Source organism: Molothrus ater, chromosome 6, assembly GCF_012460135.2.
Source record: "Molothrus ater isolate BHLD 08-10-18 breed brown headed cowbird chromosome 6, BPBGC_Mater_1.1, whole genome shotgun sequence".
Classification (NCBI taxonomy): Eukaryota; Metazoa; Chordata; class Aves; order Passeriformes; family Icteridae; genus Molothrus; species Molothrus ater.
In genome coordinates this window covers 8,846,185-8,874,120 of record NC_050483.2, presented here as the reverse complement: position 1 = coordinate 8,874,120, position 27,936 = coordinate 8,846,185, and the positions used below count along the sequence as shown (strand labels likewise).

At 56.0% G+C, this 27,936-nt stretch overlaps 4 protein-coding genes and 1 pseudogene across 7 annotated transcripts in view; 1 reads left to right on the top strand and 4 right to left on the bottom strand.

The window, feature by feature from the left end:
- Positions 1-15,535, bottom strand: part of KDM2A (lysine demethylase 2A) — a 33,754-nt gene extending 18,219 nt beyond the window's left edge. Inside the window, exons 1-4 of one of the 2 annotated variants that reach the window (XM_036384335.2) lie at positions 15,460-15,535; positions 15,109-15,136; positions 13,781-13,885; positions 535-673 (exon numbers count right to left, since the gene is read on the bottom strand). In XM_036384335.2, coding sequence (XP_036240228.1) covers positions 535-673; positions 13,781-13,885; positions 15,109-15,136; positions 15,460-15,479 — 292 coding nt within the window. In that variant the 5' untranslated portion in view covers positions 15,480-15,535. The remainder of the gene's footprint in view (positions 1-534; positions 674-13,780; positions 13,886-15,108; positions 15,137-15,459) is intronic. The other variant, XM_036384336.2, reaches the window with a different exon arrangement.
- Positions 15,536-15,889: 354 nt separating this feature from the next.
- Positions 15,890-18,587, bottom strand: RHOD (ras homolog family member D). The gene is made up of 5 exons (XM_036384635.2): positions 18,120-18,587; positions 17,557-17,644; positions 17,252-17,361; positions 17,030-17,164; positions 15,890-16,957 (listed from the first exon to the last, which is right to left on the bottom strand). Exons 1-5 carry the CDS (start codon positions 18,246-18,248, stop codon positions 16,790-16,792), a joined length of 630 nt encoding a protein of 209 aa, XP_036240528.1. The 5' UTR covers positions 18,249-18,587; the 3' UTR covers positions 15,890-16,789.
- Positions 18,588-18,605: 18 nt separating this feature from the next.
- On the bottom strand, positions 18,606-24,686 carry LOC118687583 (mas-related G-protein coupled receptor member H-like). Of its 3 annotated transcripts, none has more exons than XR_008508462.1 (2): positions 24,037-24,686; positions 18,606-19,413 (listed from the first exon to the last, which is right to left on the bottom strand). XR_008508462.1 is itself a non-coding variant. In XM_036384632.1 (2 exons), the coding sequence occupies exon 2, from the start codon at positions 23,688-23,690 to the stop codon at positions 22,758-22,760; it is 933 nt and encodes a 310-aa protein (XP_036240525.1). In that variant the 5' UTR covers positions 23,691-23,801; positions 24,037-24,686; the 3' UTR covers positions 22,428-22,757. The 3 variants fall into 3 exon arrangements, 2 of the variants coding, with proteins under 2 accessions (XP_036240525.1, XP_036240526.1); XM_036384632.1 differs by lacking the exon at positions 18,606-19,413 and adding an exon at positions 22,428-23,801; XM_036384633.1 differs by lacking the exon at positions 18,606-19,413 and adding an exon at positions 22,428-23,728.
- On the top strand, positions 20,091-21,008 carry LOC118687584 (mas-related G-protein coupled receptor member H-like). The gene has a single exon (XM_036384634.1). It carries the CDS (start codon positions 20,091-20,093, stop codon positions 21,006-21,008), a length of 918 nt encoding a protein of 305 aa, XP_036240527.1.
- A 526-nt stretch (positions 24,687-25,212) lies between the features above and the next one.
- On the bottom strand, positions 25,213-26,856 carry LOC118687582 (mas-related G-protein coupled receptor member H-like; annotated as a pseudogene).
- Between the last annotated feature and the right edge of the window lie 1,080 nt (positions 26,857-27,936).

Below are 27,936 nucleotides of genomic sequence, written 5' to 3'. Positions count from 1 at the left end.
CAGGTTGAAAAGGTTCTCTGGAGGTCATTAGTCCAACCCTGCTCCTCACTTTTCTACACTCCTTCAGAAATCCTGGAACTCCTTTGCAGCAGTTCTGAGACGCAGCAGGGTGTGTGCTGCTGACAAGCCTCAGACAGGGCCCCTAAGGAGGGTTTGCTCCAACAGACTGCTCCTGACAGGTGAACAGCCTGGATTTTGGTGCTCACTTCCCTAGGAAGCTCAGAGCCAAGCAAGAGATGCCTTGCAGAGGCACTCGTCCCTCCCAGTAAATCCTCATGAGGGGCTATGTGATGAAAAGCCATCCCACGGAGCCGTGTGCGTGCTGAAAGCAAGGGGAGACATCCCACACAGTCCTTGAATTAAGGATCTGGTAGACACGTGGCTGCAATTACAGGTGCTGACCCAGGCAAACCCTCCCATTCCTGGCTGCCACGTGTCCCAGCAAGCTGCACATCGGCTCCATGCTCTCCGGAGTGAGCAGCTTCCATGCCATTCCCCACACACACTCCCTGGACCAACAGCCCCAAGACAAACCTTTGCCTTCCATGAAGACCACGAAAGTGGAGTTGAACTTGTTGGTGGACAGCTTTTCCTCGAGGTCGAACGTCCTCTTCCCCTCAATCTCATCATCGGAGATGCCGTCGTCCTCGTAACGCCGCCTCATCGTGCCACGCTGAGGGGAGAACACCGGGAAGGGAGAAGTTATGGACCAGGAAGTGAAGCTATGGAGCAGGAGGAACAACCAGAGCCTCATCCCAACCTAACACAGCTCAGCCGCGGCCTCTAGGGGAGCTCAGGTCTGTCCTGAACCCAAAACATACCACGGAAACATCAGCTTTGCCCCTCCTCCATCCAGATTTGTGCTAATTGGGCTGTATGAGACAGATAATCACTGCTAATGAATTCTAAAATGGAAATACGGGAGGAGGGCAGAGAGTTTAGTGTAACAGAGGCAAAGAACAAAGAATCAGTTTCCTGCTTTTACAGGTGCATCTGTATTTTGGTCCACTGGCGGTAAAGACACTTGTGAGTTTAAATCTCTGCCAGAACACCAATGATAAAAAAGAAAAAAGACTCTGAAATTTTCATCTTTGGCTGTGCCTGTACACAGAAAGCTGGTCTATTCTCTTGTTTGTGTGGAGAAGAATAGCAGAATGGAAGGAACACTTTTCTTAGAGGGTCTCGTAAGCACATCTGTACAGGGATTCCTGACAGACATCCTCTTCTGGCATTGCTGGATCTGGAAGAAATTACTGTGCCCAGCTGCTGGCCACCTGGCCAGAGAGCAGAGCCCTGCGTGGGAATGCTCCCGAAATCCCCTCAGATAAAAGGCAAACCTGCTCTGAATTAGCCAAGCTGCCTTCCCCTAATGAGGGATGTTCCCTTTATCAAGCGTGCACACCAACTGCTGGGCCAGCAGACAGCCAGAGACGGGATGGGGCAGGAGGTGACACAGCTGCTGGCACCTGCCTGCAGTAGGGAGGGGCAGTGTCACATCCCCAGCAATGCCACCAGAACCAGCCTGCCATAACCTCACTGGAGAAAGAGGAATGAACTCCCTCGGCAAAGAAGTACTGCTTTAAATATTTTTTTTAGATTAATTAGATGAACCAGTGCAGGAGCACATAGGGACACACACAAAAAAAGGCTTTTCCCCCACCCCCTCCAACATTTAATTTTAACTCCCAGTTTCAAGCAGGCTGATGGATGCACAAGGAGTTCCCCTGCCGTCAAGACAGAGTCACTCAGCCATTGTTCACAGCCCATTGACGATGCTCAGCTTTCCAACCACCTTACCAAAACCCTGAGCGACTGGGACACAAACACCTCATCAGCCAGGCACGAACAATTGGCTGCTCCTGAATGGGGCACTTCAGGCAGAGTCTTCAGGATCCTGCAGCCAGGGTCTGTCCAATGGCCCCCAGGATTAAACAATCTGGAAAAGGGCTGCTGTCCTTTGTCTTAAACCATCCACTAAAGATGAGTGGGATCTCCCCGTTTTTAGCAATACAAAAAGTCACTTTACTTATGGGTTTTTACAGAAATATTTGTATAAAGGCAGGAAAATGCATTTAAAAAGCACAGACATGGGAGTGGCACCAGCAGAAATGACCTATTCCTTGGGAACACTTGGATTTTCACATTGCTAAGGCTGGGCTGCACACACCAAAAACTGCAACTCCCAAATGTTCACTCTGCCTTTAAACCTAGACTGGCCCTTCCAAGGGGATGCATCAGAACTTGAAGTTAGAGATACAGAGGCGTTATGACTGTGTTATAATGGACGATTAGCCCACCTCATAACGCACTTATCCTTAAAAATCATGGAATCCATGAAGCCTGTGTGGTACTCAGCTTTAAAATGAAGGTACGGAGCAGAGAGGGGTCTGGCCTGTGGAGCAATCCTCAAACTCAGCTTTTCCTAAAGAACCCAGCATTTTGGGTAAAGGCCCACTTCCATCCTATTCCTTACTAAACCACATCAGTGAAATTCAAGGCACACCTATGCCAGGCAAGGATGTGAATCACCTTCCAGCATCACCCACGTTTCACTCTTCCCAATCCGAGGCAAGTCTAGGACTACACATCCCAGCAGGCAGCTCTCTGTCAGAGAGAGGATGTGCACAATGAAGGGGAGGATTCTGCAGTCCGTGGTCTCAGCTGCTTTGGGATCAAGTGGGTCCTGCTCACTGCAGGACCAGGCTGCTTTTTGACCTGCTCCCTTACTCCAGACACTCACTTTTAGAGGGAAAAGCAGCTCCTTTGTCTTTGCTGGATTCAAAACCTCACCTTTTGGGAGGAAAAGTTTTGGCATGGAAAATCTGGCAAGAAGAGGCTATGTCCAAACCAGTCCCTTAATAGACTGTATTTGACTCCCCTGGCTACACTTAACCGGGAGCAGGGGTTACTGCACTGGGCTGGAACTCAGGTGAGCCCCATTTGAGGGCAAATCTCGGGATATCCAGGCTGGAATGCAGCTCCAGCCACAGACATGATGACCAGGCATTGTCAGTCCTTCTGGAAGTGGCACCAAGCCAAGCTCTGGATTGTGTAGAGCAGCTCATTCAACAGAAATGTGACCACGTGGCTGGGCCTGATTCGGATCCTACTGGTGCCATGGGTGGATGCTGGAGATGCACTGTGGGATCAAGACCCTGTTCAGACTCTTTTCCCAGATCTCCTTCACAGCACAGCCTCCAAAGCAAACAGGTTGGAACCTTCAACCCAAACCACTCCGCGATAAGGCAGCCACACCACAGAAGTGCAAACACCGGGAAACAGGTAGGAACACCTTAAACTTGAATCCCTTTGCAATGAGGAAACAGGGATGCAAGACACAGAAGGAAGGGGATTGTGTCCTCCAGCCGAGCAAATTCCAAAGTCTATTGCTCCTGTCATCAGCAAAGCATCAGCCACAAACCCCCTCCAGCTCCCGGGCAGATCAGCTTTGCCCTGTTCCCATGGGCAGGGAAGAGTCTGGCCTCCTAATTGGCCCAGCATGAGGAGAGCAGGATCCCAGCTGTGGCTGAGGACCCAAAAGCACAATGCAAACAGCTCCCATCCCATCGGACCCAGCCGGGGCCACACTGCTTTCAAGTCATTGTTGTCTTGGGAGGGTGGGGAAAAACAATATTTCAGGGCCCCAGAGCAGGCAGGAGGAAGGAAGGGCTTCTGTGCTTCCAGGCATGTGTTATGGGAGAGGCAGCATCTGCGGGAGTCTTCCCCTCCTGGAGTCTGCAGCTTCCTCACAGCACAGTGACACAAACCACAGACCCCATGTCCCCAAACTGGGTCTCTGTAGGAGGACAGATGTGCTCAGTGGATGCTCCAAAACCCCCTTTCTTCTGATGAGCCACACAGGAAATTGCTGCCTGGATCATTAACTGGCTACAGGTGACACCTGCAAAGTCATGAGAAGCTAATGCCAACCTTACCTTGCCACTACTGCACACACAGAGCTGTGCCAATCCTCCTGACAGCACCAAGTTTGACTTCTTCCCAGGAAGAGCTGGCTACCCTTGTCCCACAGCCTGTGCTAGGGACGGGGCTTGGCTGAGTATCCCTTCCCAGCACATTCCTACAGCCCACCCAGAGAACATCAGCAACTCACAGTCCTGGACTCCTAGACCAGAACTGCTTCTTCCTGGGAGTGACTCCACTATTGGGAGACCTTCCAGTATCAACCAGTTCAGCCAGGGACACAGCTTCCCAAAATGAGATCAGCAGATGTCCCCAAAACTGCCACCTGTGAGAACGTTCTGGGTGAAGTTCAGCTCCAGAGAAGTAAGGGCACAGAGTCAGGCACATTACATATCTGTAGGGCAACCTCAGCATTCAGTACTAAGCAGCAATATTTAAATATCACTCTGTTTTCCCAGCTTTCTCTTAGGATTCAGGCATTTTTCATCCTGCTGAGAGTTTTACTAAGGAAGAACTGACAAGTGGTCCAAACCTTTTCTCTCTGTGTCAGGCAGGGTCAAGATAAAGGCACTTTATTCATCCTCCAAGATCAGACAGCCAGCAACTCCCACCTAAGATAGCTGTCCTTCACCATTTCTTTCTGACCCTCCTGGGTACCATTCAATTAATGGAAGAAATAGGAAGCATGAATATTAATCCTGCTGACAGCTATCCCTTCTATTCTGATTCTTTCACCTGCATTCTCCTTCACCCAGGGATTCCAGGGAAAGCGCCTCACGAATCTCCACAGGAGCCCTCTCCAAAACCCTTCCTTGGAAACCTCTTTCCATCAGCAAGCGCTGCCTCCATGGAGCACAGCTCCCTCTAACAGCAAAGGAGCTGACAGTCAGCTGAAGAGAGCCAGAAAACTCCTCTCCTGTGAGGTTTTTTTGAGGGAAGAACGAGTACAAGGTCACATTTGAAAAAAAGAACAAGCCGTCCTTTTGCTGAAAGAGCCTCATGTATTTAAAGAGTGAAACCAACAACCAACACACACCACAGTATTTCAGTCACTTCCTGTCCTGTCTGCTGCCATCCCCTCCCTCAGCTCCATCTCCCAGTCACCAGGAACCTCTTCCTGCTATGCCACAGCTCCTTCCCCCTCAGGAGACCAGAGCACCCCTCTCACTTTTCCTCTCCCTCTGCTTGTTGTCTTTCCAGAGCAGTTTGCCTGTGTGAAGCCTCCCACAACTCTCTTCTACTCCTTTGACATGAAGAATGCAGGAAAGTTTCACCTCCATTTCCAATCCCAAAATCCCCTTGTTGCAGGTTTTAACTTCTCCCTGGCTCCCAGTGTATCCATAGAACAGTGTGATCTACCAGAGCCATTTCTTCCTTACCCCATCCCTTTGCAGGTTTACTCTGCTGAAATGCACCCAAATTGATAATAAATCAACCAGCTCAACTCTCCTCAGTTAAGGAATTTAACTTCTCACATGTTTTTACAGCAAACTGTGGCTCTTGCCTAGATAAATCCAGACCTGCAACATTCGAATCTCTCAATGGGTGTTCTGATCTCCGGCGAGTACCTGAGGCAAGCCCAGAATTCTGTCTCTTAGACCTTGTGCTGAGAATCCCCAGCAATTTCAGCAGTGGCAAAGTGGGAAGAACAACATCCATTTCTCCAGGAAGACACAAGGCAGCCTGACAGGAGGATGGACAGGCAGGGAAGCAGCCCGGCTGTGATCAGACAGACCCAGGGCACAGCAGGTGCCAATGCCAGAACGGGCTATGCAGGGAAGATCCTCCCTTGCCAGTGTTTCCAGATAGAGTGTGAAGAACCAAGGCACCAAGATTATGACACCCAATCAGCAGCCTGCCAGGTCACTGCTTATCTTAAGCACAAGAGCTTTTCCTTTCTATATCCCTCTCCCCTCCAACCCTCCAAGCCTGCACCTCCCACTTCAGCTCCTGGGCTGGGCTCTGAGCTCTGGAGCACCAGCACAGCACAGCGGCAGCAGGCTCCTGCCCTCTGTGCCTCTCCCACCTTCAACCCTGGACTCCCTGCTCCCCCAGATATGGGAGGCACCACTTGGGATCTAAAGAACAGGCACAATCCCCTGCAGAGACCCAGGACAAGAGGAACCACTGAGCTTAACTCAGGTTAAGCTGGTGCCCCTCACCACCTCCCATTTCTCTCAAAACCTGGTGCTGAAGGGGTGGATCCCAGGTGGCACATCCTTGGACAAAGACAGACTCAAAGCACCAGGCTGAGGAGCAAACAGGATCTACACAAAACTGGAGCCCTTCCAGGCTTCCCAGCTCCAGGAGGGATTCCTATCACGAGCAAGTCTGGCAGCATTTCAGGATGACCGGGGAGAACGCTTTGGTTTGCACTTTTGGGTTACAAAATCGAACATACACGAGGAATAATTGAGGAATTGGAGCAAGGCAGGTGGGGAAGGAGCATGGAGGGGCCAGGCAGAGCTCCACAGCTGCTCCCAAACCACACACTGACCAGTCACAGCAGCAAAACCACGAGGCAGAGGAACATGCTAGATCAGATCACAGATGGGCAGCTCTGGCAGCAGTCCCAAAAAGGAAGCGCTGCTCCTAGGAAAGGATACAGCTCCTCACTCCAGTCACCTGCAGCCTGTGTCACACACAGCCACTGTCCCAAAGGGCTTTGATGGCACTGCTAACACCCGGACTGCCCATTTCCACCACCAGCCATGGCATCAGGAGAACTCCTGCCTGGATTCCATGCAAGCCTGGAGAAGCTCTTGAAGGACCATCAAACCTTCAACACACCATCTCAAGGCTGAACGCTGACCCTCAGTGCTAAAAGCCATCCTTTGGCATTCAACTCTCTCATTTCTGGAGAAGACTGAGAAAACCCCTTAAATTACATCCCACCCCTTCCCAATCAGTAGAAATCCAAGGAAAAAACCCTGTGTGGAGCCCTTTCCCTGTCAGGTGTCCCCAGCACGTGCCCTATGCAGTGAGGTAGATGAGCAGTACTGGCTCTGCTCCTCCTTTTGCTTTGTGCAGGAAGGCAACAGATTCCCCCCAAATGGAACAAAATAGACCAAACTGCTCCAAAAAAGGCTGGCTTGAAAATGATACACATTTAATCCATATTCCCACCACTGAGTCCACACAGACCAGGAGGCAGAGACCCAGGACAAGGGACAGACAGAGCCATATGCACTCAGAGGTGCAGCTGATGCAGCAGCAGCAGGACAGCCCTGAGTGACTCCAGTCCTTGCTGGGGATCTCTCTGTCTCCAGCACACTGAGAGATCACAGGGCTAGCTTGGACTTTTTTATCTTTTTTTTTTTATTGTTGAGGGAAGTGCTCACCCTCCGAATTTCTCAGTGTCCCAACCCAAGCTCTGTCAAAATCTGTTGCCAGTTCTGTCCCATCACCCAGCCTGAGAGAAGCCGGACTACAGGAGTACTGGAGTAACAAAAACGCAGGAAGCTTTGAGGTTTGCACTGCAATTCCTGCTCAGCTGACACTGTTTTTTAAAGGGAATAGCAGCAGGCTGGCTGCATTGCAGGCTATGGGGCTGAGGATGCTCAGGGAGAGGGAAAACAACCCAGGGCCATTGGGAGGAACATGCACAATGTGGGAATCCAGCTACTAGGAAGGATATTTCCTCTGGACTCTGTGCTGTTACACCATCCCTGCACACACTCCCTCCCCCTCTCCTCCATAAGGAGCCCAGCACTCGTCCCTTCCTTACTCCAAATGGGGCAAAGGGGCTCAGTGACACATGGAAATATTTATGCACAGCAAATTAAAGACACTGAGGCAGCCTGACCTTAAAGGAGCATGCACTGCCAGCCCTCTCCTTTCCACTTCCAGCTGCCTCAGCTCTATCCCAAGATTACAGCTCCCAGGAGCCAGGGATACGTGGAAGAACAAGGAGGACTTTTCTCAAGTGGTATTTTCTCCCAAACTCTGTCAGGGCTGGCTAAAGCACAACAGGATTGTGCACTCAGCTCCCAGCCCAGGATACCAGCATGAACAAAGCTCATAGAGCCTCCTCCTTGACCTAAAAGAATGTTGGGAGCAGTTTTATTAAAACTCTTACGTGTACAGGGCAATGGCTAAAATACTGAAAATCTACCACCCTGCAACCCTGAGTGGATCTCAGCCCAAGAACTTCTCTGGTCCAAGTTCCTGGAACTTCCAGAGGGATTCAGAATCCCTGGAAAGCCAGCTCATTGCTGTTTACTCCCAGGGCTGTTGCTACAGCAACAGAGATGCACAAGCATGGACACAGGAATGGGACAGATCTGTCCAACAGCTCCACCTCCTCTCCACCCATATCCATGGATTCCCAGGATACACTTCGTCACCAGGTTCACCTGAACCACCTCAAGTGGCAGAAAGCAACAGCCACAGCCAGCTATGGATGTTCCCCCCCTGGTTGCCAAGAACTGGGAAAAGAGGTAAACAGGGAGCATCAGCAGCACAGGGAGTGCAGGCCACTGTGCAAAGGGAGGAACAACACCAAAGTTCCTCACAGCCTCTAAAGGCTCAGCCATCATTTCCTCCTCTGGAAACACCAACACTCTTCCCTCAGCAGCAGAGATCTCATCCTGAAGGGAATTGCTTCCTTTATACATTTTCAGAGGACAAGATGAGTGCAGCACCCTGTTTCTCCACACTCTCAGCATATCACCACGTTCCCACATGTGTCCTTCCTCCCCCAAACCCAGCCAGTGACCTGTACATCTGGGTGCCTCCTGACATCACTAAAGAGGCACTGGGGGCACAGGGACTGCTCTCCTGACTTGTCAAAGTCACCTCCAGCTGGGATAACCCTGGGAAAACTTATTCCTGCTTATTATAGGAATGTAAATGAAGCCTTGCAGAGATTGTTTGGTAACTCACAGGTAACTTGAAGTACTTCTGTGGTGTTTGGTTCCTTGCTTAGTCAGCACTGCAACTTCCAGGACACACTCAGGGCACAGCCAGGCTTGGGACAGTAAGAATCCAGCAGATATTTACCTCCTGCATCCCTCTCTGCTGACAGGGAACAGCATCCACTTGGTTTCAGGGACATATTCTCCCAGGGACCAGCACAGTCACGCATCTGGCAGGATCTAAATGCTCACAGGGATTTCTAAAGCTTTCCAAGAATAGCCTTCAGTAGCTGCTAGCTTCCACCAAAGCCCTGCCCAGACCAAATCTGAACAGCCCCTGAATTATTTAGAGCTCATTTATTACACCTGGGTCATTTGGAATGACTCATTTGTAGTGCCTCCAGTTTGAGGCATGTGGGAGAGATTAATTACCCCCCTTGCCCAGGTCCTGTCTAGACTGGGCAGTTGAGGTGTGTCCAGCAGACCAGGGACATTTGGCCAGGCTGCGTTTCACACAGGGCACAGAGGAACTCCAGGAAGGAGCTTGGCTTGACAGGAATTGCTAGTGTCACATTTCAAATGTGGGGAAGAGGGAGCAGGTGATGTAAAAACACCCAAATTCTCACCCAGTGCCTGGGGCTCATCCCATGCTCAGTGTCTGCAGGGAGCAACACAGGCAGGGTCACCCCAGTGCACTCATGTGAGTCCCAGATCAGTGGGAGCAGCCCTGGGAAAGCCAGCATGCAGCAGGACTGGCCTCTGTCACCCCCTCCCAGTACCTGGGGGTGACAAACACCAGCAATCTGCAGGGATCATTACCTGGCAGTGAGCAGCTTTACAGGACAAACCAGAACTTGGGCTGAACCTGATGGGATTGCTCCTTGCATCCCACTGTTGGGATACTGTGAAACACTCAAGATGGAGCAACACAGGAAAGGTAGGAAGCTGCATCCTCCTCTTTCCTATCTTACCTGACACAGGCAGCCCACAGCCTGCTCCCCCTAACCTCCCTCCCTCAGCTTTGAAGCCATTTATCCCTCAATTTATTCCTATCCTGTGAGAAAAACTGTTACAAGTGTCCTGTCAACATGTGTGGGCCTTCCTGCAGGACTTGTGTCCTGAACTATCACCCCATCCATCCTGCAGAAAGGATACAAACAAGCTGGAAACCACAAGATTCCAGCTGCTGGGAATCAGGGCACTGGTCAGAGCCAGCAGTGCCATCCCTCAGGCATGGGCTGAGCTGGGATCACTCCATAGCACACAGGGCTGTAAGAAAAACCTTGTCCTGCACACTCCCCAGGCTTCATCCCCCAGCTGATGGCTGCACATGCTGCAAAGCCCATCTGAACTCTCTCAGGGTGGACACAGACATGTAAGGGCAGGTTTGGTAACTGCTGTTTACAGGAGAGGCCTCTGCTTCTGGCTGGTAGGGACAGGCAGAGCCTCCTCTCAAATTTCACACAAGGATCTGACCAGAGGGCAGGGCAGTGCTAAGGCAGGACACAAACTGCCTCAGACCATGGGATAGAGCACTGCACTCCCCAGCTCCCTCTCACCTCCCTAATTCTCCAGCACCCACAGCACTTAGGTCTCCTGCTTCCCTTCATGGGTGTCACAACTCTGCCCACAGCCAAAGTAAGGGTGACACTGCACCCAGCCAGGGATGGTCACTCGGGCCCAACACCCCCAGCAGGAGCTGTGGCTCAGCCCACAGAGCCCCCAGGGAGGGCGAGGCTCCTCCTCAGGCTCTCTCCAGCGGCAGAGCCAGTTTAAGAGGTTCCTACCCCACCCTGTCTCCCCATCTCAGAGTTCCAGCCCCACAGGTTTGCTCACTACCCCAGCACAGACAACAGCTGGGACTGTGCCTCCCCCCTGCCAACTTCCATCCAGGGCATGATCCACAATTCCCTGAGGCAATGTTCACCTCAGGGCCATCAACTCCCGGAGCACTCACTGAAAGAGGGAAAAAACCTCCTCAACCAGCTCTGCCACCCCAGCAATCCTAACTGGGAACCACACCCTGAGATCCAGACTGCTGGGAAGGCTGTGATGAGCAGGATTTGTCCTTTGGATAATGGCACTCCCCTGCTGTGCTCCCAAGTCATTCTGAAGTGATCCTGCGTTGCTGCCCTTCATATCTCACCCTGAACATTGTCACTGCAAGCACATGGCAGCACTGTGGTAATGTGCTAATCCCAGCTTACAATTCACAGGGCCTTGCTAGTCTCAGTTCACAGCACAGGCCTGCCAAAATGAGCCCTGGAGCAGGCAGAAGGTGAGATTTCCTCACACTTCCAGCACCCAGGAATATGGCAGGACTGCTTTGCAGAAGGGCAGGCAGCCTCTGTGAGCAGCAGGCCATTGGATCTTTTTCTCCAGAGCCTTTAAGGAGTCTAGGCTCCTTGTGGGGAGCCCAACAGCCTGGTGTGACATGGGCTGGGTGCAACCACCCAGTGACAGCCAGCAAAGACTTCCAAGTCTCAGAGAGGGACCGTGGCATTGTTAGTGCCAGGGCTGGATTGTCACTCAGGCTGAGGACACAATAGAGCATTTCAGCTCCTCAGTTAAGGGCCTGCAAAACACACAACTCCAGCTTGAAATGCTGGAACCTCAGCCCAAGCCCCAGGAACTGCCTCGTTACGGAGCTGGGCAGAACAACACTCACACAGAATTAGCAGGAAACTACTCCACAGTCCCTGCAAGTCCCATCTCCACTGCTCCCAGTCTCTGGGTGAGGAGCATGGATAGCCCATAACTTGCTCCTCTGTGTCCTCTCCACATTCAGCATCACCCACTGCCTGTGTGAGCCTCCCAGAGCTCACCAGGACACAGCTTCTCCCACAGATGGTCTTGGATGGGTGCAAGACATCCTCCCAAGATATCCCTGAGTCCAGAGCCCTCACCCAGGCCTGTGTTATCCTGGGAGTCATGGATGCAGAGCCTGAACTAGGAAGAAAGTACAGTTAGGGCAGTGCAGCCCATCCAATCAAAGTGTCATTGTGCCACACAGGCATGTGTGACCCAGCAGAGAATTCCTGCAGGAGTGTGACCACACCTGAAGCAGAGGTGAAACTCTCCTCCAAACCCAGATCTTTCACCAACACTGATAAATTCATTCGCAAAACAGACACACATCAGATTTTTGTTGAATCAGGGGAAGGCAACATTAGTGCAAACTAAATAAAACAACACAGAACACTCAAGATTTCCTCTATGTCCCAAGAGAAACTAGTCAGGAAAAAGATGCTGTCAGTGTGATTACCTGACACACCAGAGAACAAACTGCCTCTGCCATCTCAGCTGGCACCATCAAACCACACAATTAATTCAGCTCCTGCACCACCATAAACTGTTCTGGTTCAGGTTGTTTGGCTGGTAGAACTACTATCACACCTGGATTGGTTTTTTAAAATACATTTATTTTTTGCTAATGGAGCCCCAGTCACACACCAGAAACACAGCTGACAGCAGGAGAAACACACTGTACCACCAGCTCACTGCTTCCCTACTTAGGCCTACTAACCCAGCTCCCAAGTCCAAGGCATATATGGGATATTCGAGTAAGTCAAATCATGCTCTACAGAAGAAAAATAATCATCTTTTAAGGGTCCTTCAGCAAGAGAGTGTCACTGACACAGCAGGAACACATAATGAGCTGGAAGTTTCCAGGAAAAGCATGGCAGGAGGTAGGAGTTAAGCCTCACCCACCACACAGGGGTCATGCCTCCTCCCTGGGCCTCAGGCCAGCACAGACAGCACACGAGGCCACACAAGTCCAGGTGAGCCTCACCCTGCTGCCCATGTGCCTTCCCAAACCCCTTAAGCACGGAGCTCATCAGCCTGCAGGCATTTATCCAGCTTAGCACATTCTGCTGGAGCATGGCCCACCTGCACCAGGACACCAACTCCTCCTGATTTTCATTTGAGAGATGATAAGCATTTTTCAACTGACAAGTTCCTGGCTGATAGCCCCCTTCACCTGCCACATCTTTATCCAGATGTTTTGGGTTAGTCCTGGATCCCTCCCCAGTCAAACCAGCACCTTGAGCTGCATCCTGCACAGCTGTGGGAATAAATGAGGGAGGAGGTGGGACTGCACTGATGCCAAATTAAAACATCCCCCAAAGCACTGGGGAACTCCCCAGCACCCAGAACTGCTCATCTTGAGGACAGAGCTTAATGCCAAGAATCACACAGCCTCACACCAAATGATTCCAGAGAATTAAAGGATAAAGATTCACCTTTATGGGCAGCACCTTGAAGGTGAGGGTACTGCAGTGACTCAGAGAGGGACTCCACCACAGAGCTGCCACTTGCCCTCCCTGGGGGCTTGCAACTGCCTCAAAACAGCGTGGGAGACACAGCAGCTTCCCTCCCTCCCTGGGATCTCTGGGAATATCACCTCAGACTCTAAGAGCAGTTGCTCCCAGGCTGTTCCCAGTTACAGCCCAATTCCCAGACCATTGGATTCAGGCAGTCCCAGCACAAACACCAGAGCTCCTGACAGGGCCTGACTGGGACCTGAATGCTGGAACAGCTCCCTTCAGAAGAAAACATTGGGAAGGGACAGAGGCACAGGAAAACTGGAGCTTGAAGCTGGAGCTGGTTCCCTCAGCTTTCACAGCCACTCAAATCAAGATTGGTAACACACAGTGTTTCAGGTCCTCTGCTGTGTCACAAACACACAGAAAAAAACCTGTTGAGACAGAAACTACACTGACACCAGTTTCATGTTCCTATCCCAAAGCTCCTTCCCCAGCTTCAGCCTCCAACCCCCCTTTCCAGAGCTCAGCAGCCAAATTCCCTTCAATAGGACAAACTCGGTGACACAAAAGGAGCCACAAAGCCACCAAAGCCAAGCCCACACCTCTGTGCAGGCTGCATCCATCCACCACCAGCCTGTTTGGGTGCTTCAACCCTGCTGCCAGGAAAAGCCTTTCCCCTCTCCAGCTGCAAGAGAACCAAGCCTGGAACAGGATTGTCCCAAGGGCACTACTGACCAGTCTCTGGCTGTATCGGATCCGTTCTTCCTCGGGCTCCATCTCCGACTCCTCGGAGGAGAGCGAGAAGGACACGCCAGGACTGCTGTCGTCGTCCTCTTCCTCCTTGGAAGCCAGAGGCAAACAGTGAAAAAGGGCACAGGGACACCCACACCCCTCACTTCCCTTCTCCTCTTGGGGCCAACCCCACCCCGCCCTGGGGGCTGAGAGAACCCAGTGGATGAGCCCACACAACCTCTAAGGCTCCTATTTTAACTTAGAATAAATGTCAGGGTAAACGAATTGACCAGCTCTTCTGTAACACAACAGGAGCTGAAGGTCTCCCACCCTGGCTCCACACTACCACCAGCAGCTCCTCTGGCCCACAGTGGGATAAAAACCAGGGAAGGTGCTGTCAAACCCTGGCTTCTCCAAAATTAAACACCGGAGAGCCAACTTCTGCAAACAACACAATCACTGGCCTTGGGATATCCTGTACCGTGGCACCTGGGAGAAACTACAGTGGTACAGGATATGTCCCATGAGCAGGGAAGGCATATGGGATCTCTCCTACATACAGCACCCAAGCAGGGGAGCAGTTAGGGATCTAACTCCTGGCTGGAGGAGACCTAAATGCTGAGCTCTCCAAATGTGCCACCTTCTGACACCACACACCAACCTGGGAAAACCTCCCAGGGCGTCAGATGGCACCTACACTTTTTTTTTTTAAAGGGACAGAAACCAACCAAAGCCTGGGTATGGCACGACTCTTAATCCCCAGGACTATGCCTAAGTCAGACCTTCGGGGAGGAGAATCGGGGAACAGCATCGAGGAAGGGGATCCGCCATCCCCCTCGCAGTGTTAGAGAACCACTACGACCACGCAGGGAGAACTCGCTCCATCCTGCTCCTCCCCGACCCCCGGCTTCGACAGCCGAGCGCTCCCAGTCCCGCCAGCACCTTCCCCACCCCTGCCTCCCTTGGAACCACGGCACAGGACTCCCGCCCGGGCCGAGGGAGTCAGTTTCCCCACACTTGCTGAACTCTGTTTATAAACAACCGGACAAGCGGAGCTCAGCACGCCGGCCCCGCCGCGGGGGAAGGGGCCACCCCCGGCCCGCCGGGCCACCCCAGCCCGCCCCCGCCAGGGCAGGACGGGAGGCGGGAGTGAGGGAGGGAGGGACGGTCCCCGGGGAGCTGTCAGCCGGCACCCGCCGCCCCCTCCTCAACTTCCCGACGCGGCCTCCCGGGGCCCGGCAAGGGGAGAGCCGCCCGCGCCCGCTCCCGCCCGGCCGCGCTCCGGGGCCCCGCACAAACTCGGGGGTCGCCGGTGACCCCGCGGTGCTCACCAGGTCTCTCCTGCGCCTTTGTCCTCTTCTACCGCCGGCACGGGGGGGGGGGAACAGAACAGACGGAGGAGGAGGAACCCCCCGGTCAGCAGCGATCGCGCCCCGGCCCCGCCGCGCCCCCGGCCTCGCCGCTCCCGGCGCGGGCAGCGGGCGCTGACAGCCCCGCCGGCCGCCCCCCGCCGCCGCGGCCCGCGTCCCCCCGCCGCCACCGCCGCCGCCGCCTCCACCACCACCGCACCCCTCCCGCCGCCGAGTGCCGGGGCTCCGCCGGCGCCGCCCGCCCCGTCCCGCCCGCGCGGTGCCCCCCCGGCGCCGCCGCCCCCCGGCCGGGACGCGGTTCCCCCTCCTCACACAGGAGCCGCCGCCGCCATTTTGAACCCGTCAGAGCCTCACATACACACCGACGCCACGCGCACGCGCCGCGCGCACGGGCCCCCCCGCGACCCGCGCGTGCGCCGTGCACTGCCCAGCCCGGCCCCGCCCCGCCCCGCCCCGCGCGCGCGCGTCTCGGCCCCGGCCCCGCCCACTCCAGCACAGACCACGCCCCCTCGTGTGACCGCGCCCCCTCCACCGCGTGGCCACGCCCCTGGCGCGGGGGGCAGGAGAGGGGGAACTTCGGCGGGATTTTGGGGGTTCGTGGCCCAAAACGCCCCGCCGTGAGGTCCCTCGCTGTCCCCGCGGGCTTCGCGGCCGCCCGCACGGCTCTGCACGCCTGTATGGGGGTCTGAATGCAGAGACACCGGCAGGTACCTGCATCCACCTAGGCAACTAGTGCAGCTCCTTAGTTATCCACTATAAACAGTGTTTTATAAACTATACATAGTTATACAGATAGCTATAGCCTAAATATATGCAGTGATATATAAAATAAATATAGTGATATGGATGGCTATACATTAATTATATAGTTAGATATACATTATATAGCAGTACGTATATAAAAAATATATGTAACTATACATATGGTTATAGATCTGTATGTGCAGCACACACCTGGACACACCTGGACACATGCTCACACGCACCTCAACCCAAAATCAGCCGGAGACCCCATCTCGGTGGTCTCTCATCCACTCTGCGCCCGTGGCAGGACCCTAACACCCACACCATGTCCCTGACATCCACACCATGTCCCAAACACCCTCCCACACCCATGTCCCCAATACCCACATCATGTCCCCAGCACCCACACCATGTCCCCAACACCCACCCGGAGTCCCCGAGGCCCCCAGGCCATGCAGGGGCTGCTCCTGCCCCAGGGACAGTTCACGCCGATGAGTTTTGTCTCACTTTAATGGCAGAAGATGGCCCTGCAGTCATGCCGTGTCACCCTCCGGCGCTGGCCTGCCAGCGGGAAGGGGAGCCCCAAATCAGTTCTGTGTCCCCAGAGCCCGGCTGGCAGGGGGTGCTGGCACCGGACGCTCGGATGGATTCCTGGTGGGACAGGGACGGGACGCCGGCATCCCCAGCGGGAAAGGAACTCTGGGATGCAGGCGTGACAGTTCATGCCAGGAATGCTTTCCTGCTGTCACCCCATGGTGACCGGCGGTGCCAGCCCCGGGCCGGGAGGTTGGCAGCGGCACTCCGGTGGCGGAGGCAGAGGTGTGGCAGCAGCCGCGATGCGGTCGGAGCTCGGGGACAGCGGTGGCTGTCCGAGGGGGCTGTGCCGAGCCGGGGGGGCTCAGAGGATGGAGCAGACCCTCCTGGGTCCCGCCTTGCGCTGCCTCCGGCGGGCGGCACTGATGGCGGCACTGCAGGCTGTCACGAAGATGTTCCCGACGTTATCCTGGTACCTGGCCGAGCACTCCATGTAGGACACGGCGCGGACCTGCCGGGCCATGGCCTCTCCCTGCGGGGACACACACACAGTCACACCTCCCCAGGACCCCGCTGTCCTGTGCCACCGGGAGGTGACACCCACCTGCTGGCGGGAGACGGGCTCTATCCGTCCGTCCTTCAGCTTCTGCAGCACCTCCTGGTCCTGCCGCAGGTCTGTCTTGCAGCCCACCAGCAGCACCGGGACCCCCTTGCAGAAGTGGTTCACCTCCGGGTACCACTGCGAGGGGACACGTCACCCTGGGATGGGCACCTGCCACCCAGGGATGGGGACAGGGGACAGGCAGCACCCCTGGGGCTGCGTTACCTTTGTTAGGATGTTGTCAAAGCTGTTGGAGTCGGTGACATCAAAGCACATGAGGACAACGTTGGCATCTGAGTAGGACAGAGGGCGAAGCCTGTCATAGTCTTCCTGTCCTGCCGGGTGGAGAAGGAAACCGTGACACACCGTGAAAGTGACATCTGTGGGGATGGCTGTGGGTCAACCCCCCCTCTGCCATGGTCATGGGGGGGACTGCCCTCCAAAGCATGACCACATATGTGGGACAGCCCAAAATGCCCGGGTGGGAGAGTGGGGGGCACAACAGCCCGGGCTGTCCCCTGCTGTCCCACCTGCTGTGTCCCACAGGTGGATCTTCACGGGCTTGCCGGCAACCTGGAGGGACGCCGTGTACTTCTCGAACACGGTGGGGACATAGACCTGGCAGGGGACAGGACACAGGTCACACAGGCAGCTGTGGGGGGCAGCGACAGAGGGGACCCCAGTGGGGACAGAACAGAGCACAGGCAGGGAAACAGGGAGTGGGAAATGGTGCTTCCTCCCTGGGGCAGTGGCATGGGAATCACCCTTGTCCCCCATCCCCATGGATGCCCTAGGGGGACCTGGGGATCCAGGACAGGGGTTCTGGGGTCTCTGTGGCTGCCCCCCTTCCCTGCACTCCCTGAGTTCCTTATGTGCCCTCACTGAGGGACAAACCCTGCTTCCCCCCGTGACTCCGAGGCAGAGGTGTCACAGACCCCCATCAGTCAGGCCACCCCCTGTCCCCCTGTCCCCATGTCCCGCTTCAAAGGGCCCCGCTGCTGCCACCGTGTCCGTCCCACCGCCCTTTGCTCGCCACCGCTTCCGCAGGCACAGGGACAGTCCCCCACCCACCAGGGGACAGGCATCCCGGTACCTTGGGGAAGTCCCCTTTGGCGAAGGCCACCAGCAGCGACGTCTTCCCGCAGCCGCCATCCCCCACGATGACAGCCTTGACCTCGGTTTCGGGGGCTCCTGGGCTCTGCTCCCCGCGCTCCCGCTGCATGGGGGTGTCCGCTGGGGCCACGGAGCCGGAGTGGCCTCGGCGGGGACAGGGATGGGGACAGGGAGGCGGGAAGCGCCCGCCCGCTCCAGGGTGCGGCTGTCACCCGCCCGCCGGGCCCGCCCGCCCGCCCGGGGCTGTGGCCGCGGCGGTGACAGTGGCCGGGACACACGCACAGGTGTCCTGGCGCACAGGTGACCTTCCTTGTCCCGGCAGGTCCGCGCGGCGCACAAGCGTCACACTGCCACCTGCGTGTCCTGCCTGCCTGTGTGACACTGCCTCGCACTCCTGCCCGCCGCCTCAGGCACACTCCATCATCCCCTGATCCCGCTCCCGATCCCCTCCCCATCCCGATCCCGCTCGTGCAGATCCCCCTGCACAGCGCAGCCCCCAGGGGTGGGACCCCGGTGCCCTCCCCGGCTCCCCATTCCCGCCTCCGAGCCTGGGGTTTATTGCCCTGAGCATCCGCGGGAGGCAAAGTCCAGGGGTGGAGCGAGGCACGGGGAGGTGACTCACTGCCCTGGCCCCGCTGCCACCGCCAGCCCGGCTGTCACACCCGTGCTGTGCCATGCTGAGCCCGGCCCTGCCGGACTCTCTGTCAGCAGCGCCTGGGTGAGGGGGCAGCCACCCAGCTCCTGTCTTTTCCTAGTGATTCCAACGTGGGTGGGACAGGCTGTGACACCCCGCTTTGCTCCGGGACACACAATTCCAGCAGTGATGTCCCCCGTGCCCCTGTTTGGATGCGCCCAAGAGCCTCTCCCCTCCCCTCTTCTGCCACCCCAAAACTTTGGTGGAGGTGAATGGGTGCTTCTTGTGTAGGGTTGCAGGGAGGGATGTGGGGTCATGTGTGCTGTCCCCTGCCGCCCCCCCATCTGCCACCAAAATCAAAATTAAAAGTTAAAGATCTTTGGGGAGATCTTTGCCACCAGCCTCTTCAGGCTCTCTCAGTGAGTACCAGCCGGTCCAGGAGGGCTCTGGAGCCCCCAGACCAATTGGAGAGAATCCAGAGTGATGGCTCAGACAACAAATTCCAAATTCTCACCCAGGCCTGGAGCAGGATGAAGTCGGTGGAGAGGGATTCTCACACTGGGAGGCAAATGCACGCGGTAATGAACAATCTCAGAAGGATGCCAGCATCGGGGCAGGATGGGGAGGGGAGACTGGAGCACTATCAAACAATTAGGAAGGTGGCAATTACCAGTCTAATGAGATATCAGGTTGAATCCTAAAAGCATCAAGATTCTTTCACAGCGAGATGCAACTGCTGCAGTGTTCGTCCTCTGGGGTATTTGCTCGGACAAAACATTTCCTTTCCCGCAAGACCAACAGAATTTTGATGGGAGAAGAGGCAGCCTGTGTGCAACTGCCCAGTGCTGTCAGTTCTGACCCGTGATTGTGCAGAAACGCCCCAAAAAGCAGCTTTATTTGAGGACAAACAGGCTGCTTGGAGCTTCTGAGGACGTGGAGACTGCAGTTTTCCTCACTGGAGAAGACCGTGGCGAGGAGCACCGGAGGGAGGGAGCGTGCCCTGCTCGGACACACCAACAGGTCGGCCCCAAGGAAAGGTAGGGGATCGGGACCAGAGTCCAGCCCTGGGCACTGCTTGTTTCTCCCTGGATGTCCCCAAAGCCCCTCTCACCGCTCCCATGGTTGTCCTCAGTTGGGATAACTGGATTGGTCCAACCCTCCCTCTGCCCTCACCTCACTCCCAGCCATCCCACGGCCTCCCTGTCCCCAGCCCTGTTGTGCCACCTCACTGGGATCCCCCTCCCTTCACATTCCCTGGGGTCCCACTAACCCCCCTCTGCTCTGACCACAGCTGGGGACCACATCCCACCTCCCACCATGGAGCTGAACCAGACGTCCCCACCTGCCTCACCTCCCCTGATGGACACTGAAGGAGATGATTCCTGTGGGATCAATGTCACCGATGTGGCTGTAAACGGTGTCACTCTGCTCATCTGCCTCTGTGGGCTGGCTGGGAACGGGGCTGTGCTCTGGCTCCTGGGATTCCACATCCGCAGGAACCCCATCACTGTCTACATCCTCAACCTGGCCGTCGCTGACTTCACCTTCCTCCTCTTCATGGTTCCCTCCTCCCTGCTCTACCTGCTGGAGGAATTGTCCTGCTCTACTGTCGTGTCCCTGAAGTACCTGAGGTCCCTTCTCCTGCTGTCGCTGTTCTCCTACAACATGGGGCTGTACCTGCTGACGGCCATCAGCATTGAGAGGTGTGGCTCAATTCTCTTCCCCCTCTGGTACCGCTGCCACCGTCCCCAGCGCCTCTCATGGGTGGTGTGTGCCCTGCTCTGGGCCCTCTCCATCGCTGTCATGGTCGTGGTGACCTTCCTGTGCCTGTCACACGAGCACGAGCACTGCCGGGTGGCTCTCATCTCCATGTACGCCCTCAGCTTCCTCATCTTTGCTCCACCCATGGTCATCTCCAACGTGATCCTCTTCATCAAGGTCCAGTGTGGCTCCAAGAGACGTCAGCCTAAGAGGCTCTATGTCGTTATCTTCCTCACTGTGCTCTTCTTCCTCATCTTTGGAGTGCCCCTCAGCCTCTCCAATTTCCTGCAGCAGCTCAGCCCCAGTGTTGTGTCCTCCCAGGTGGTTTTCCTGCTCGCCTGCATCAACAGCAGCATCAACCCCTTCATCTACTTCTTGGTGGGCAGCTGCTGGAGGCACTGCTCCGTCGTGTCCCTCCAGGTTGCCTTCCGGAGGGTCTTTGAGGAGACAGGGATCACCACAGTGTCCAGCTGAGAGGCCATTGTGGTCCCACCAGCCTTGCTGCCCACGCTGCCTTCATGCTCAGCTGCCCACACTCGCTCCCAGCCAGGCCTGCAGGTCATCTTCCTGCAGCTGTGAGTCAGGATGCATCCCACATCTTTTCCATCCCTTTTCCCATCCCACTGATCCATGTTGTTGTGTTGTTGTGTCTATCCCTATCCCTATCCCTATCCCTATCCCTATCCCTATCCCTATCCCTATCCCTATCCCTATCCCTATCCCTACCTATCATTGCATCCCCATCCTATCTGCATTCCCACCCCAGTCCTATCCCCAAACTATCCTCATCTCGGCTCCCCTTCCCTGTTGCCTGTACCTATCCCATGCCATGCCATGCCGTGCCATGCCGTGCCATGCCAGGCCGTGCCGTGCCGTGCTATCCCGCAGGTTTCCCAGCTGGCGTCCGCTCCGAGCGCGATCCGTCGGGCTCTGCTGCCCTCCTGTGGAATTATTTGGGATTGCCGGCATCCGGACCCTTCCCGATTCCCTCTCACATCCCATATTCCCCGCTAGGGCCGCCTTCCCCCCTGACAGCCCCGCTCCGCCCGGGGAACTCCGGCTGTGTGTCCACTCCTGGCCATTCCACGCTCCTCTGCCCGAATAAACGCTGATGGATCCATCCCTCTGGTCCCTCTCCTGGGAAGCTGGGGGGCGGGACACGGCGGGTGAAGCTCTGGAGGGGAATGTCCCACAGAAACAGTCCCTAAAAACCGTGTGAGGCAGCCTGGGGTGAGCAGCCCGTGGGGAGGGACTGGAGCCTCAGGCACGGGGCTGGGAGGGATGGGAAGGACGGGAGGTGGGTGGGCTGCATGGGGAGTGGGACGGGAGGGTGGTGTGGGAGGGCTGGGACATGATGGAGCTGGTGGGAAGATGTGGTGGGAAGGTGTGGGGTGTGGTGGGGCTGGAGAGAAGGTGTGGGGTGTGGTGGGGCTGGTGACCTCAGAGAAGCCCCAGGGAGGGGGGTGATGCCCCGTGGAGCCCAAGGTGACAAGCACAGGTGTCACCCTGCTCCTGGAAGGGGGTGGCTGTGCTGAGGAGCACGGCCTCCTCCTCTCCTTGCTGCTGCACCACCTGAGCCTGCTGAGGGAGCAGCTGCAGGCAGTGGAGAGGAAGAATTTCTGAAGGCAGAGACACCTTTGCTCCTGGCTGACAAAAGTGAAAAGTAAAGATCTCTGGGGAGATCTCAGCTGTGACACTGACAGAGCACTCGGGGTGGGGAATGCTGAGCCCCTGGGCCATCGTGTCCGTGCCAGCCCAGCTCTGGGCACTGGGGATCATGGTTGCTCCAGGCAGCACAAGCCATGGCTGTGTCCCCTCCCTCCAGCCACATTCCCAGCTGGCAGCAGGAGCCAGAGGAAGCCAGGAAGCGCTGGAAGAGGGGGCAAAGGCAGCTCAGGGTTCATGGTGCTGTTTATTGTTATCAGACTTCAGTGGGATGCAGGAACCAGGTGCCAGGGGGAATTTTGGGATCACAGCCATGTTGGGAAGGATCCATTTGGGGAACAGTGCTCCAGGACCCCTGAGAGAGGAGCATAGCCATGCTCCAATGTGCTCTGTGCAGATCACTCCCCCACATGGCCCTTGGCAATGCCCCCCTGCTCCCTTCTCCTGCAGGATTACAGCACCACAGGGAGGGGGATCCCATGGATATTTATTAATCAGGTGACTCAAGGAAATCCTCAGCCACTCTGCCAAGGTCCTACAGCAGAGCAGTGGAAGGGATCAACAGGTTGGAAAGGCTGTGTCCATGGCAGGATCATCGCTGTGGGCAGTGTTTTCTTCTGGCTGCTCAAAGACCCTCTGGAGGGAGAGCTGGAGGGACCTCACAGAGCAGGGCCTCCAGCACCTCCCTACCAGGAAGTAGATGAAAGGGTTGATGCTGCTGTGGATGCAGGCGAGCAGAAAAACCACCTGGGAGGGCACAACGGTGTAGCCGAGCTGCTGCAGGAAATTGAAGAGGCTGAGGGGAAGAGCAAAGAGGAGGCAGAAGAGCACAACGAGGAAAATAACAATGCCGAGTCTCTTGGGTCGCTGTTGCTGGGAGCCATACTTGACCTTAATGAGGAGGATTATGCTGGAAATGACCATGGCTGGGGCAAAGATGAAGAGGTTGACGGCGTACATGGTGATGAGAGACACCTGGCAGTGGTCATGCTCTCGTGTCAGGCACAGGGCAGTCATTGTGACGATGACAGTGATGGAGAGGGCCCAGAGCAGGGCACACACCACCCATGAGAGGCGCTGGGGACGGCGGCAGCGGTACCAGAGTGGACAGAGGATAGATGTGCACCTGTCAATGCTGATGGCCGTCAGCAGGTACAGCCCCAGGTTGTAGGAGAAAAGCAGGAGTGGGAAAAGTGCCCTCATGAACACCAGGGGCACAACTGTGGAGCAGGACAATTCCTCCAGCAGATAGAGCAGAGTGGAGGGGACCACGAAGTGGAGGAAGGAGAAGTTGGCGAAGGCCAGGTTGATGATGTAACAGGTGGTGGGGGTCCTCTGGAGGAGGCAGAGCACAGCCCCATTCCCAGCCAGCCCACAGAGGCAGATGAGCAGGGTCACACTGTCTATGGCCCCATGAGTGACATCAATATCACAGAGATCGTCCCCTTCAGTGGGTGAGGCAGGAGATGGGGACACAGTGGTCACCTCCATGGATGGACGCTGGGCAGGCAGTGGGATGTGGCCCCTGGCTGTGGTCAGAGTGGATGGGCAGTCAGTGCTTGGAGAATCCAGGGATGGACCATGCAGCTCCTCAGCAGCTGCCTGCAGTGGGAAGGGTTCAGTGGGGAGGAGTGAGATGTGCAGGGGAGGAGGGTGGTGGAAATTGTGGATTGGGAAAGGGTTGGGATGTTCACCAGGAGATGCAGAAAGGAAGTGCAGGGCAGAGGAGGGGTGAGCTGGGGAGGGCCCTGGGGTCACGGGGAGAGGGTGTCAGGAACAGAGCAGCTGCTGCAGGAGAGGAAGGTGGGGTAGGGAGGAAGGCAAACATTCCACTGACCTGTTCCCTGTGGGGCAGCAGCAGGCAAAGGGCTCTGTGCAGATCAGCGGCGCTTCCTGGTACCTCTTGCTCCTTTGGGATCCATGTCCTAAAGCAGCTCCTGGCAGGTCAGGGACATGAAGGAGAAAGTGCCCAGGTCACCAGGAGCTCCTCATTCCTGTCCTGCTGGCTCCTCTCTGTGCCTTTTCCCGCTGTTGCTCCCCAAGGCTTGGTGGAATCACGGGGGAGTCGGAAATTGCATCTTTGGCTTCGTCAGAGCTCCACTTCTACTGAGTCATTTATCTTTTTTTTTTTTTTGGTTTTTGTCCAGTAAGGAAATGGCTTTTGCCAGACACTCCACAAACAGAATTTTGCAATTGGCTCATCATTTCCTCCTGATTAGAAACATTCCTTCCCTGAAGAATGTCCCTTTCTCCAAGTGCCTCCACTCTCCCGACAGGCTTCTACCATTCCTCATTTCCCTTCACTGTTGGGTCACTGTCCGTCCAGGAGCAGAGGGATGCTGGTGATGCTGGTGGCGCTGGAATGCCGGCAGTGCCGGCAGTGCTGATGATGAAGCAGCTGGGTGCTTGTCAGAAGCATTTCGCATTCTGGGAAGAGCTCCGGGATCATTGCCAAAACCTCCCCAGAGGGCCAAAGGACGCTCAGCTGAGCTCCCTCGCCCTGTCCCCATCCCATCCTCACCCCTGCTCCCCATCTCGCTCTCCGCCCCATCCTCTCCCCATCCTCTCCCATCCCGCAGCTTTCCGGGCCGGCGGCCGCTCCCTGCTCCGAGCGCGGCACGTCGGGCTCTGCTGCCCTCCAGTGGCCAGATTTGGGATCGCCAGCAGCCAGGCAGCCTCCGAGCCCTGCGATCCTCTCCTGAGCCTTCCTGAGCCTTCCTCATCTCCTCGGACACCCCAGACCAGCCCCCGCCGGGCCACCTTCCACCCCGACAGCCCCGCTCCTGCCCCGCTCCACCCGGCACTCCCGGCAGTGTCTCTGCCCCTCCTGGTCATGGACTTCTAGGACCTGGGAGGGAGGAGGAAAGCCCTGCTCCCGTGTGCTCCCCTCAGAGCATCCCTCCCACATGCCGATGCTCCCTTCTGCTGCGGGATTAGACCGCGAGAGTGCTCCAAACGAGTGTTTGAGATCGCTGAAAAAGTCACCACCAAGGGACTCAGTAAAAACCGGCTTTAATATTAACCATCAGCACAACGGAATTCATTGGCCAGGAGCATTTCTGAGATCTCAGTGTGGACTGGAAAGAGGGTGAGGATGCACCAGCAGAGGGAGGGATGATACTGTGGATATTTATGAATCAGGTCACTCAAGGAATCTCTCAGCTGCTGTCGTGGGGTTATTCAGCAGTGCAGTGGCAGGAATCAAAAGGCTCAGAGCACAATGTCCATGACGGGATCATTGCTGCAGGCAATGTCTTCTTCTGTGTCCCCAAAGACTCTCAGGAGGGCCTTCCTTAGGGACCCCATGGAGCAGGGCCTCCTGCAACCCTGCATGGAGCAGGGCCTCCTGCAGCTCCCCACCAAGAAGCAGATGAAGGGGTTGATGTTGCTGTGGATGCAGGCGAGCAGGAAAACCTCTTGGGGTGACACCATGGTGTAGCCAAACTGCTGCAGTAAAGTCCAGAGGCAGTCTCCGGTGGGAGAGTGAAGGGGAGGATGAAGAGCACAGTGAGGAGGATAAAGATGTCGAGTCTCTTGGGTTGCTGCTGCTGGGAGACACACTTGACCTTAATGAAGAGAATTGTGCTGGAAATGAGCATGGCTGGAGCAAAGAGCAGGAGGTTGAGGGCATTCATGGAGATGAGAGACACCTGGTAGTGCTGGGGCTTCAGTGACAGGCACAGGATAACCACTGTAACAAAGGGGAGGGCCCAGAGAAGGACAGTCATGAACCTTGATAGATGCCGGGGATGGTGGCAGAGGTACCAGAGTGGGCAGAGGACGGATGTGCACCTCTCGATGCTGATGGCTGTCAGCAGGTAGAGCCCCGTGGTGTAAGAGAACAGCGACAGCTGGAAAAACTACCTCAGGTACTCCCGGAGTGTAATAGTGTAGCAGGAAACTTCCTCCAGCAGGTAGAGCAGGAGGGAGGTGGCCACAAAGAGCAGGAAGATGAAGTCGGCGACAGCCAAATGGAAGACATGGACTGTGATAGGGTTCCTGCAGAAGCTGAGGAGAGGAGAGCCCTGTTCCCAGCCAGCCCACAGAGGCAGATGAGCAGCATGATACCACCTATGGCCACATCAGTGATATCAATCCCACATGTATTATCTCCTTCAGTGGGTGAGGCAGGAGATGGGGACACGGTGGTCACCTCCATGGATGGACGCTGGGCAGGCAGTGGGATGTGGCCCCTGGCTGTGGTCAGAGTGGATGGGCAGTCAGTGCTTGGAGAATCCAGGGATGGATCATGTGGCTCCTCAGCAGCTGCCTGCAGTGGGAAGGATTCAGTGGGGAGGAGTGAGATGTGCAGGGGAGGAGGGCAGTGGGAATGGTGGGGTGGGAGAGGGAGGAGGGAGGGTTGGGCTGTTTGTCAGGGGATGCAGACGCAAAGCACAGGGCAGGGGAGGGCGGAGCTGGGGAGGGCCCTGGGGTCAGCGGGAGAGGGTGTCAGGAACAGAGCAGCTGCTGCAGGAGAGGAAGGTGGGGTAGGGAGGAAGGCAAACATTCCACTGACCTGTTCCCTGTGGGGCAGCAGCAGGCAAAGGGCTCTGTGCAGATCAGCGGCGCTTCCTGGTACCTCTTGCTCCTTTGGGATCCATGTCCTAAAGTGGCTCCTGGCAGGTCAGGGACATGAAGGAGAAAGTGCCCAGGTCACCAGGAGCTCCCCACTCCTGTCCCACCACCTGCTGTCTGTGCCTAATCCTGTTGTTGCCCTCCAGGACTCAGTGCAGTCATGGAGCAGTCAGAAATTGCAACTTTGGCTATGTCAGAGCTCTACTTCCTCAGAGATATTCATCCTGGGGAGATTTTTTTTTTTTTTTTTTTTTTTTTTTTGCTACAGAGGAAGTGACTTTGTCAAAAGCTCCAAATGAAACACTTTGGCTCATAATTTTATGCTGATTCGAAACACTCCTTTCCTGCAGAGTGTCCCACTCTCCAAATGCCTTTCATCTCCAGACAGGCTTCTACCACTCCTTGTTTCCCTTCCCTTTGGGGTCATGGTCCCTCCAGCAGCAGAGGGATGCTGGTGGCACAGGAATGCTGGCGGTGCTAGCAGTGCTGATGAGTCAGTTGGGTGCTTCTCAGAAACAACTCCTGTTCCAGGAAGGGCTCTAGGATCATTGCCAGAACATGCTCTGGTCCTAAGGAAGCACAGCTCGGCTGCTCCCTATCCTATCCCATCTCATCCCCACCCCTGATCTCCATCCCCACCCCGCTCTCCATCCTCACCCCATCCTATCACATCCCACAGGTTTCCCAGACGGAGCCGTTCCCCATTCTGAGCGTGGCCTGTCAGGCTCTGCTCTCCTCCAGTCGGGAGATTTGGGATTGCCGGCATCCAGGCCCCCTCCAACCCGCTCTGAGCCTCTCCTGACCCCTCTAAATCCACCTGCAACACCCCAGACCGTCCCCGGGGCCCCCTTTTCACCCCCAACAGCCCTGATCCTGCTCTGCTCCTACAGGGACCCCTGGCAATGTCCTTGCTCCTCCTGGCCGCAGGGTTCCAGGACCCAGGAGGGAGGAGGAAAGCCCAGCTCCAATGTGCTCCTCAGGAGAACACGGGATGGTAAACGTGCCTGGAGCCAGTGCAGGAACAGATTTGGAGGCCTGCAGTGGTTTTGGGGCAAGTTCTGTAACAAGAAGCAACACCGCATGGCCAAAGGAAAAGTTGAAGGCAAGGTCACCTTTAATATCTCAGCACTCAGTGAATGCAACCACCAGAGACCCCTCTGAA

Excerpts from the sequence above, each read along its gene's own strand:
- RHOD (XM_036384635.2), bottom strand. The coding sequence starts at position 18,248 with ATGCAGCGGGAGCGCGGGGAGCAGAGCCCAGGAGCCCCCGAAACCGAG. Across the intron at positions 17,645-18,119 it reads CCAAAGGGGACTTCCCCAAG|GTCTATGTCCCCACCGTGTT; the intron begins GTACCGGGATGC and ends GTCCCCTGCCAG. Across the intron at positions 17,165-17,251 it reads TTGACAACATCCTAACAAAG|TGGTACCCGGAGGTGAACCA; the intron begins GTAACGCAGCCC and ends GTCCCCTCGCAG.
- LOC118687584 (XM_036384634.1), top strand. The coding sequence starts at position 20,091 with ATGGAGCTGAACCAGACGTCCCCACCTGCCTCACCTCCCCTGATGGAC.
- LOC118687583 (XM_036384632.1), bottom strand. The coding sequence starts at position 23,690 with ATGGAGGTGACCACTGTGTCCCCATCTCCTGCCTCACCCACTGAAGGG.